The sequence below is a fragment of the Rhincodon typus genome, chromosome 9 (assembly GCF_021869965.1).
Source record: "Rhincodon typus isolate 14 chromosome 9, sRhiTyp1.1, whole genome shotgun sequence".
Taxonomy (NCBI): domain Eukaryota; kingdom Metazoa; phylum Chordata; class Chondrichthyes; order Orectolobiformes; family Rhincodontidae; genus Rhincodon; species Rhincodon typus.
Genome location: NC_063340.1, coordinates 81,299,638 through 81,311,992, shown reverse-complemented (window position 1 = coordinate 81,311,992; position 12,355 = coordinate 81,299,638). Strand labels below are relative to the sequence as shown.

The 12,355-nt window shown below is 39.0% G+C and overlaps 1 protein-coding gene across 1 annotated transcript in view; it reads left to right on the top strand.

Annotated features, from left to right (window-relative positions):
* Positions 1-12,355, top strand: part of efcab2 (EF-hand calcium binding domain 2) — a 45,718-nt gene that overhangs the window by 8,723 nt on the left and 24,640 nt on the right. The window contains exon 3 of the mRNA XM_048601370.1: positions 1,612-1,691. Within this exon, the coding sequence (XP_048457327.1) occupies positions 1,612-1,691 (80 nt within the window). The remainder of the gene's footprint in view (positions 1-1,611; positions 1,692-12,355) is intronic.

Here is a 12,355-nt window from a genome sequence, read left to right as displayed (position 1 = left end):
TTATAATTTTGTACACCTCAATCAGATTCCCCATGAGCCTTCTCTGCTCCAAAGAAAGCAAACCCAAGCAGTCCAGTTTCTCTCTTCATAAATGAGACATTTCATCTCAGGCAACATCCTGGTGAATCTCCTCTGCACTCTCTCCAGTGTATTCACATCCTTCCAATAGAGTGGCAACCAGAACTGCAGACAGTATTCCATCTGTGGCCTAACCAATGGGCAATAAATGCTGCCTAGCCAGCAATGCCCTCATCCCGTGAATGAATAAAGAAAAAAAAATTAATACAGTTGTAACAAGGTTTCCTTGCTCTGACATTCTATGCCCCAGCTAATGATGACACACATCCTATATGCCTTCTTTACCACCCTGTCTGCCTGTGCTGATACCGTCAGGGATCTATGGACTTGTACAGCAAGGTCCCTTTGTTCTTCAGTACTCCCTAGGGATCTGCCATTCATCATGTAGGTCCTTCCCTATTGGACCTCCCAAAATGCATCACCTCGCACTTATCAGGATTAAATTCTATCTGCCATTGTTCTGCTCAATTTACCATCTGATCAATATCAGACTGTAGCTCGAGACCATCCTCCTCACCATCAACAACACCATCAATTGCTGTGTCATCTGCAGACTTAATAATTATACCTTCTACGTTCACATCAAAGCCATTAATATTTATAACATGTATATTTGGGGGAGGCAGTGGAATTCCAGGCCCAGGTAATATTCTAAGGACCCAGATTCAATCCCACCATGGCAGATGTGGAATTTGAATTCAATTTTAAAAAAAAATTGGAAGTAAGAGTCCAATGATGATCATGAAACCATTATTGATTATTGGAAAACATCCTTCAGGGTTGGAAACTGTCATCCTTACCTGGTCTGGTCTGCTTGTTACTCCAGACCCACAGCAATGTGGTTGACTCTTAACTGCCCTCTGAGTAATTAGAGATGGGCAATAAATGCTGGCCTAGCAAGTGACACCGACCTACTATGAATGCATTTAAAAAAAGACAAACAGCAAGTGGCCCAGCACCAATCCCTGTGGTACACTGCTGGTCACAAGTTTCCAATTACAAAAACAAACCTCCACCATCACCCTTTGCCTCCTATTTGTAAGCCAATTTTGGATCTAGTTTGCCAACTTGCCTTGGATCCCATGGACTTTACCTTTTGGTCCAGCCTTCCATGTGGGACCTTGTCAAAGGCCTTACTGAAGTCCATGTAAACCAAATCAACTGCACTACCCTCATCAGTATATTTAGCAGCTTTTTCAAAAAAACTTAATTAAATTAATCAGACAGCATCACCCTCTAACAAATCTGTGTTGACTATCCCTGATCAATCCCTGCCTTTCCAACTATTGATTAATCTGTCCTTCAGAATTTTTGTCCAATAACTTCCATATCACAGACTAACTGATCTGTAATTACAAGGCCTAGATCGGCCGCACTTCTTGAACATAGTCACCTGGCACTTCACCTGTGGCCAGTGAAGTACTGTATTGCAATTGCATCTGATTAGTTTCTACGGGAAGACTAATGGAATTAAATACTATTGTACTTGCGTTGTTTTTTATTGTAATTTTGTTTGGCAATTTCTATTTAAAGGTGGAGGAAGAAGAACCCACGGGATATATACAACTTGAAAAGTTCCTTCCTATGATGACTAGAGTGTTATTAGAAAGGAAGTGAGTTCTAAGATAAATTGCTCCATTCTTTATTTGTTGATTTATATACTAGTTTCTTTAAATGCCTTCATGACTAATTTATGATGTAAAAATTTATGACTGTGATGATCAAAAATTTTCCAATCTATTACAAAATCACTTGTTAACATCGAAATGTATAGTTGGCCTATAAATAATAATAATTCTATAAATAATTTTTTAGGACTGTGTATCAACTATTCTTCCTCATTCCTTATCTTCCACATATGCTTGAATAAAGTTCAATGGTGTTAAACTGCCAGGATGATTGGGAATTTTAGCAAATTATGAAAGTGAGATGCCAGGCCTGAGAATGACCCATTCCAGCTCATCTGTGTTGTTCCCTGGTGACATTGAAATTTTGTTTGAAAGATCTTACACAGGTAACTAATGTATTTTCATTGAAATTCCCTGTGTAGACCTTGCCAATTTTTCCTTTGATCTCTCTTTGTATTGTTCCGCTGACTGTATGTTGACTTCAGGTGTAGGAGCCACCAATATCCTCTGGTAATCCTGGGAGCAGCCTAACAGGGATGAAGATCTAATTCAAAGGGTCTTTGCTCTAGTTCATTCTCTGTGTTCCTGGACAACAAGTATTGCCCTAACACCACAAAGAGGAACATGCTCCTTATAGGAATTATTTATACCCTGACAAGCTTAATTTGTATTAAACTGCCTCCATCAGCATGAACTTTATTCTAAACTGCTTCAGATAGGGTGACCATTCCAAAAGTCTTGTGCTATTCATTCCATAAGCTACAAAATGTGTAAAATTTTTAAGTTTTTGTTTTAACCGTGTCGGATCTTGTAGGATGTTGAACTATCACAGAATTGAATAATGCAGCAGCAGACATTGTGATGAATAGTGCCACCATGTGCCCAAAGTATTCATCAACATCCTAGAAGCCCTTTTCCAAAGTCAGAAGTCACACAACGCTAGGTTTTAGTCCAACACGTTTATTTGAAAACAGAAGCTTTTGGAGCACTGCTCCTTCATCAGGTGAAGTGAAGAAAAGCAAACAGGCACAGCATTATAGGCAGACAGATCAACAGATCATTCTATCCGCCTCCCACTCTCTCCCTATTTATTTCAAAACCCCCTTCCCCTCCCCCTTTTCTGATGAAGGGTCTAGGCCCGAAACGTCAGCCTCTCTGCTCCTATGATGCTGCTTGGCCTGCTGTGTTCATCCAGCCCTGCACCTTGTTGTCTCGGATTCTCCAGCATCTGCAGTTCCTACTATCTCTGATTCAAATGGTGTGAGTGGAGTGTCGACAGGCTGAATAATAAGTCCCTGCAGGTGATCAAACATGTTAGACCATGTGAGTAAAGTGTCAACAGCTGAATAGCATGTGAAAGGATGATCTATAATCCAATTAATTGAGGCAGAGCGATAATTACAAAATATTAAAAATAAGGTGCTGCTGGAGACAAACCAAATGGCTAAAATAACATGATATGTATAAGAGTTGCATGCCAAGGGTCTAACCAAAATAACAAGTAATCCAAAACTGTGCAAACTAACTGTATAAGTTATCAAGGTGATGGTGTCAAAACAGGACAGTGTGGAAGATTTTACAGGTACAGAACAGTGTGGTGAGGTTACATGTAGTGCGACATGAACCCAAGATCACAGTTCAGGCTGTTTTCATGGGTTTGTCTCCAGCACCACCTTATTTTTAATTTTTTGTAATTATCTCTCTGCCTCATTTAATCGGAATATGGGTCGCCCCTTCAGTTGCTATTCAGCTATTGACCTTCACTCACACCGTCTGACACTTTCGATCACCTGCAGAGACTTATTATTCAGCCTGTCGACACTCCACTCAGACTATTTGTTTGATCTTTTGATCTCTCTGCCTATAAATTCTGTGCCTGTGTGCTTCTCTTCACTTCTCCTGAGGAAGGAGTAACATTACGAAAGCTTGTGATTTCAAACAAACCTGTTGGACTATAACCTGGTGTCGTGTGACTTCTGACCTTGTCCACCCCAATCTAACACTGGCACCTCCACATCATGGTCCTTTTCCAACACAGACTTATTTCACTTTGAAATACAGCTCAAACAGTGATTTAATTTCATTGTGAATTATTAATAACTTTGATTTGTTTCTATTGTTCCAAGGGCGTGTTTCATTTGAAACAATGATATCCATGTATGATCCAGTCATGGTGGATTTTGTTTGGTCCTTTTAGTTTTTATTTATAGTTTCAGACTTGATGCTTTGCCTTCTGAGAACATTTATTTCCTTGGAGCCTCTATGCATCACTCAACCCCATTCATTTTATCAACTGTATAGTTTGGGCTCCAGCAGGAGGTTGGAGAGGCGGTGATCAAAGTAGTACCGTTTGCTGGGAGCAGATCCGCATACCTAGCTGCCTACAACGGGTGGTCTTAATCCATCACAGTTTCAGAGATTTTCATCAGCCTCTGATGCAGCATACCTAATTTATATTTGAGAGCATAGTTAAAGGTAGAATCTTATTGTGGCCTGAACGATGTGGGCTATGGTGAACAATGGGAGAAGTCCTATGAAACCTATCGTGACGTTGGGAACAACTTGCTTAATTTTTTTAACTAAATTCCAGTCATCCAGACAAGATTCTCACCAGGTAGCAGCAAGTTGTCTATTAAGGTGAGTTGTCTATTGAGGAGCATTTTTACATATTAATGACCTTATTAACTGCAGATCTCGCCCCAGTAATATGCATCTTTCTGTCGGACCATCTGCTGTGAACAAACTAGATGCCGAGAAATCTTGACATGGAAATCATAGTGGGTACTTGGCAACTTCAGCTTCATGTTGGTTGCCATGAAACATCATCTCAGTACTCACAGCCACACAGACATCCCATTTTTAAAAATTTATTGTGGGACGTGGGTGTCACTGGCTGGCGAGCATTTATTGCCCATCCCTAAGTGTCCTTGAGAAGGTGGTGATGAGCTGCCATCTTGAACTGCTACGATCCACAGATACTGGCATCCACACATGCCAGTCTCTAAGAATGAAAATGGTACATCTCTGATCTGCCTTCAGGACACTTCTGTACTTCAATGCTGCACATCAAGGCACAATGGCAACTGTCATTGTCATGCTGCAGTAAGGATACATTGCACTCAGGGACATGAACCCAGCTCATGGAGGCTGCATCTCCAGGCTGTTCACTGCTCTTTTAGCGCCCAATCACTTTGAGCCCACCTGGACACTGTCAGAATCCTTCCTTTTTGCGCTTTGCCTCAGACAGAGATTCCAGCCTCACCGTCCTCCAATAATGCAATGCCATTTAGCACAAATACAAAGTCAGGAAGTTTGTCACAGTAGTCAGCTATCCTCAGTCAAGTTCAAGGAGATAACCTTCGAGAAGGGGGTTCCTGCACAGCAAATCAATGGGAGTCTCCAATACCAATCCAAAGGATTGGACATAATCAGTCATGCTTCAGATGGCTGAGACAGCACTGATCTGGTAGCAACCTCAGACCAGCTGGCATGGTCTGGTGTCATGGCCTCCTTTTTTGTGGACGAAGAGGACATCCAGATCCCTGCCCAGAAAGCAAGGCACCAATTTTCTCTTCTCTACTATGACCAGGGCAAATTTCAGGATCTGTGCACATCAGCTCCAGACTAACAGTGCTATCCAGGTGCACATTGGCTATTTAAGGATGGCACCAGCATCAGGATTGCTGGTCAGTTTTGGGATAGAATTGCCGATCGATTCCGGGATATTCCAGCAGTGACAAGTTGTTTGGGATATGATGAGTGGTCGAATAGGGTTAGAATCAGATGAGAGAGGTGCAATAGCAGTAGGGTAGATAATTAAAACGACAAGTTTAGACAGATGCAGAGAGAGAACTTACTAAAAACTGAGATAGCCAAAATCAAGTTCTGAAGAACGGTCACCAGATCTAAAATGTTAACTTTGCTTTCTGTCCACAGATGTAGCCTGACCTGAGTTTTTCCAGCAATCTATGATTTTGTTAAAGAAAGTAAGATTTAGCCCTATGTTTTTGCTGTAGGCTATACACTTTTACAGTAAATGAACTGACAGAGCAACAAAACAAGCATCGCTTTCAGTTATTACTAGTTCATTGACATCAGCATTCAGAAAGTGACAAATGTGTTGTGATCCCAGTTCTTTGTGATACTGGATAAGTCAGATCCCAAAATTAAGTCTGGCTTGATAGATCATGTGTTTAATTTTTGATGTTGGTTAACGTGGTGGTTAGTCCCTGAACATACTCATACAGTGAAAAACAAATATTTAATACAGTTAGAAAGACCAAAGCAGAGTTTTAGCCTTTTTTCCAACACTATCCATTTCAAAGATCTAATCCCAGAAAAATTTCACTCCTAGCTCAACTTTTTTTAAGTCTTTACTTAACTGGCATTTTCAAGTTTCTTTCTTTTGAATTGCTGAGATCTTTATTTAGAATACTTTACAAGTCCACTGGTATGAACGCCTCACAATTCTGATGACATAAATTTTCTCAGTTCACACAGCTTGAAGATTTCTATTCAAACTCTCCTAGCTTGGAAGCTTCACTGACAAGAAACCATTTCTACCTTGAACTAACTGATTGACTAACTAACTAACAGCTTTAATTGCCTGCTAGGAGAAAATCATTCTCTGCTGAACTGAATTCTACTGAAGGAAAAACTTGAATCTTAAAAACTAAAATTAAACTAATTGCCTTAAAAGTATGTATTGTGTCTCATAAACCTAACAGCATAAACATTTTACCCATTAATACTACAGCGCTCTACTGTAATCATCTGCTTTCTTGGAATTGATGTATTTAGGTCACTGTTCCAAGTTGATTTTCTATCGACAGAACTGACCCACATCTATTGCCTCTATTTTGAAATCCAAATCTAGAATATATGTCAAATATGTCTTTAATCACAACAGTGAGAGACTGCTGTAATTTTAGGTTTTCTAGGTTTGTTTTAATTTACCAATGATTGATCAATAGTTTCTCTAAATGAACATGTTTCTCCAATGATCTTAAAGCTACATATTTTTATTCTATTCATGCTGGCCTTGAACTTTTATTTATTGTTATTTATTCTTTAGTGTAATCTGGGCATTGTTGCCCAGGCCAGCATTTGTTGACCATCCTCAGTTGGCCTTGTACTGGGTTGCTTACTAGGCCACTTTCAGAAGGTGGTTAAGAGTCAAAAACATTGCTGTGGCCCTGGAGTCACATGTAATCAAACTAAGTACAGTTGGCAGATTTTCTTCACTGAAGAACATCAGTGAATTAGATGGATTTTCAATGACAATTGATGTTGGCTTCATGGCTACCATCAGTGAGACTAACTTTTTACTTATGGATATTCTTGAAATTCATAGAATCACAGAAGGTTGGTTTGCAGGTACAGCAGGTAATTAAGAAGGCAAATGGAATTTTGTCCTTCATTGCTAGAGGGATTGAGTTTAAAAGCAGGGAGGTTATGTTATAGCTGTATAGGGTGTTGGTGAGGCCACACCTGGAGTACTGTGTTCAGTTTTGATCTCCTTACTTGAGAAAGGATGTACTGGCACTGGATGGGGTGCAGAGGAGATTCACTAGTTTGATTCCCTGAGTTGAAAGGGTTTGCTATGAGGAGAGACTGAGTAGACTGGGATTATATTCATTGGAATTTAGAAGAATGAGCGGGGATCTTATAGAAACATATAAAATTATGAAGGGAATAGACAAGACAGAAGCAGGGAGGTTGTTTCCACTGGCAGGTGAAACTATAACAAGAAGGCATAGCCTCAAAATTAGGGGGAGCAGATTTAGGACTGAATTGAGGAGGAACTTCTTCACCCAAAGGGTTGTGAACCTGTGGAATTTCCTGCCCAGTGAAGTAGTTGAGGCTTCCTCATTGAACATTTTAAAAGCTAAGATGGATAGTTTTTGAACAGTAAAGGAATTAAGGGTTGTAGTGAGAGGGTGAGTAAGTGGAACCAAGGCCACGAAAAGATCAGCCATGATCTTATTGAACAGCGGAGCAGGCTTGAAGGCCCAGATGGCCTACTGCTGCTCCTGGTTCTTATGTTGTTTTCTTCTGTTGTTCTTAGTTGAAGTTTAATTCCATCACCTCTTGTGATGGGAAATGAACCCGTGTCCCTGGGGCAATAGTTTGGGTCCCTGTATTACTGCTCTGTTGACTACCATGCCACTGTCTCCCCTTATAATTAGCAGTTACTTTGTTTGTGATGAACAAACAAGCTCAGTATTTTACCCTGTAAGATCAAATTTTCTTCAAAATGGCTGGTATTGGCACTTACGAAAGAAGTTTACAGACTAAATTGGCTAATAATTAGATACTAATCAATGAATAAAAGGTATTTTATGAGGATAATTGACTACCTGAGTATTATCCCTGTGTACATGTATGCTCCTTACGTCTGTGTTGTTCACATGATTCTACATGTTTAACAAATGATTTATATGAAATAAAACAGTCATGATATCAAGGAAACAAGCCAATTTGTTATCTAAATATGATAGCATTTCAAAGTTTTTGAAACTTTCAATAAGCAAGCCTACAACCTTATGACAGCATTTTCTTAATAGTCTGTGATTCCAGAAATTGAAATTAATTGAGTAATGTACTCCCTGTGCTTTATACTGTACAGGTACATTATCAGTTTAACTGCATTGTTTTTATTCTTTTGTCTCTCTGGCTTGCAAATTATGTATAATCATCTGGTGTGAAATTCTAGCACTTGGTCATTCACGTGATGTGAGGAAGATTAAAATGAAAAGCGGATTCCCTGTAAAATTGACTACACAAAGGCATCATATTGTATTTAACAGTTATTATTTTCCCCATCTTTTGTATCCAATTATAGGTAGAACAGGAAAACTTATTGAAACTGTAATTTACCCATAGGTAGGAGAGAGGGAAGTTTCAGATGGCATCATGAGACAGAGTAGTAGTGCCTGAATGACTACTGGTGTTATCTGAATCCATGGTAAATATTTCAGTCAATATTCTTTGATTTTTAACTCTAAAATGAAATTATATGAATTGTAGTTAGAAACCAAACTTATGTTCATCACTCTAATCCCACTATTCTATGAGTCACATCAGAGTTGAGATAAGGGAAGCATTTTCAGGATGGAGTGCCACAGAGGTCAGAGCTGGGGCCACAGTTATTTACAATATATATTAATGGCTTTGATGAGGAAAGTGAATAGACTTGGCCAGGTTTGTGGTTAACACAAAAATAGGGGGAAGGGAAGTGGTGAGGATAACACAAAGAGTCTGCAGAGGGATATAGACAGGTTAAGAGAGTGGGCAAAAACTTGGCTGAAGGAATATAATGTGGGAAAATGTAGGGTTATGCACTTTGGCAGGAAGAATAGAGGAGCTGAGTACTATTTAAATGGTGAAAGACTGCAGAAAGCTGTAGAACAAAGGGATTTGGGAGAAAATGGCCCAAATGCTGGCAAATGGGAATAGATTTATTTAGGATATTTGGTCGGCATGGACAAGTTGGGCTGAATGGTCTGTTTCTGTGCTGTACAACTCTATGACACTTGTGCACGAATCACAAAAAGTTAGCATCCAAGTTCACTGGGTAATAGGGAAGGAAAATGGAATTTTGACTTTTATTTCTATGGAGTATAAAAATTGGGAGATTTTTGCTGAAACTATACAAGGCACTAGTCAGACCATAGCTGGAATACTGTGAATAGTTTTGGGCTCCTTATCTAAGGAAAGATATACTGGCATTGGTAGCAGTCTAGACAATGTTCAGTAAGCTGGTACCAGATACGGAGCAACAGTCTTATAAGGAGAGTTTGAGTAGATTGGGCCTGTACTAATTGGAATTTAAAAGAATGAGAGGCGACCTTAGTGAAACTACAAGATTCTTGTGAAACTTGACAGGGTTGACATGGAGGGGTTGTTTACCCCTATGGGTGAGTCCAGAACCAGAGGGCATAATCTCAGAATAAGGGGTCACACATTTAAGACAGAGATGAAGAGAAATTTCTTCTCTTAGAGTGTAATGAAGCTGTGGATTTCTTTACCACAGAGGGCTGTTGAAGCTGAGTCGTTAAGTCTTTTCAAGGCTGGGAGAGATAGATTTTTAATCAATAAGGGAATCAAGGGTTATGGGGAAGAGGGAGGAAAGTGAAGTTGAGGGTTATCAGATCAACCATTGAATGATGGTCTCATTGAATGATGGAGCAGACATGATGAGCTTATGAAACAAAGATACTTTTCCCAGTTATCAAAATGACCAAAGAATGACCATATCTAAATCAGGTTTTATGCAACAAGATCTATCAATCAGATTTCTTGATAAACACAATTATTGGTTTATTATCGAATCAAAACGTATTCAATAAAACTGAAATAATCAATTAAGTAAGTAATATAGAAGTATAAATATGCCTCCTTCTAAATATCCCCAAAGTGCACACACAAATACACACGCTTCAGGAAAAAGGGAAAGTAAACAGACTTTTCTGTGGAGATTGACTTTCTGAAAAAATTATACTTTGACCAATGGGTTGCCTTCAAGGCTTTGGACTAGAAAAGTCATTACCCATGCTAGCACATCAAAGCAGTGAAGTCACTAATCATGCTTAGTTGTCTCTGAATCTTGCAGACACAATTACTCAGGAAATTTTGAGATGTTTCCTCAATCACTCTTTCAAAAAAAAACAAATAGATTTCACCCTGAACTCACCATTTCTTTTCAGAAATGAAAGAGATCAGCTATGCAGCTTATTCTATTTTCCCTGGAGCTTAGGAAGCTGAAGGGTGACCTCGTAGAGGTTTATAAAATCATGAGGGGCAGGAATGGGGTAAATAGGCAAGGTCTTTTCCCCGGGATGGGGGAGTCCAAAACTAGAGGGCTTGGGTTTAAGATGAGAGGGGAAATATATAAAAGGGACCTAAGGAGCAACTTTTTCATGCAGAGGATGATGCATGTATGGAATGAGCTGCCAGAGGAAGTGGTGGAGGCTGGTACAATTACAACATTTAAAAAGCATTTGGATGAGTATATGAGTAGGAAGGTATTAGAAGGATATGGGCCAAATACTGGCAAATGGGACTAGATTTGTATAGGATATCTGGTCGGTATGGATGAGTTGGACTGAAGGATCTGTTTCGGTGCTGTACAACTCTATGACTCTATGACTTTAAGCAGGCTTCCCTTCAAGTGAACCAGATAAAACAAGCCCTTTTCAAAGCCAGTCAGTTAAGAAACAGCCCTAGCAAGGGTGTACAGCATAGCAAGCAATTATCATCAGCCATGTGACATACAAGAAGCTTTATTTTAAAAAAATCTCTGATGTCCAAAGTGAAATGTAAATGACCTCTTTTAAAGAAAGGACTCCAGGTATTTACACAAAATTTGAAATGAGTCATTTTCTACTATCTTTCAAAACCTAAGTCCTCCAAACAATATTAAATATAAATTGTCTTTATAACACAAGGCACTAATGTATGTAGTGTATATTGGACTTATTATCATGTCAATTGTCTAAGTGTGCAGCAGTGTAAGCCTGACCACTAGTAACACCATGTCATGTATATTTCTCAGCCTTATGTGCTGTCAGGTCCCTGTAGTGCTCAGTTTCTCGCTGGCTGAATTAGCATATACACACATTTTTTAATGGTTAGCTGAGAGTTTAATTTAAAATGGTCCCTTGTGCTCTGAAATTAGGCCATTCAAATTGCAACCCTTACTGCATCCATACAAAATTGCTATGTTTCCAATTCTGAGAAGTTAATGAGTTCATTGACTACATATAGGCATCCTGGTGCATTCAAATAAATACTTTCCTCAATAGTTAATAGGTTTCCTATATTCTATATCCGATTGTGGTGGATTGGCAGAGCATAATGTGGCTGCAATTTACCCTGGGGATTCAGATGACATCTTCAAGCCATAACAGTAAAGCTCAAAATGTAGTTTAAGGTTCAAAGTGGCTAATTTCATGATATTGGCATGCAGACTTCATTTTCACATCAATGCAGTATCGGTGCACTGTTTATCATTGTCTAATTCTGATGACACTTCCAACATAAGTTTGAGGATTAGATTTTACTGTTCAACTTATGCCTACCATTTCTGTGCAGTGTGAAATTTAGGAAGAACATAAAAAGAACAAGGGTTGAGAAAAACCCATTTGAAAATTTTTGGTGCTAAGAATTACAAAGTAGGATGAGTGATAGGACATTGTAATTCACAAAAGATTGAGCGTTTTAGTGCATAGAACGGACAGCTCTTCCATCCAAAGGATGACCGTTGATAGTGTTAAAAATTGCAGTCGGTGTAATTTGTTTTATTACCTTTGGGCTATGTTTCCCAGTATATAAAAAAAGATATTGTCAGACAATTCTAGTATATCTGCAGGTAGACATCTGTGTGACATTAGAGGCTGACAGAATAAAAGGAAACAACTAATTTCAAGACACGCCATAACACATTCCTTTTTGAGATTATGGAAAATTAAACAAATGAAAAACAATGTGTGTTTTCTTCTGTTACACTTTCCCGACTAATTTAAAACGTATCCAGATACTTAAAGGACTGCCTTGTAGCATTTAGGAAACCACTGCTTTGAACTATACCAAATAACTCCATTAATCATGGACAAGGTCTTCATAACTGCACAGTTTGAGTTTTAAAC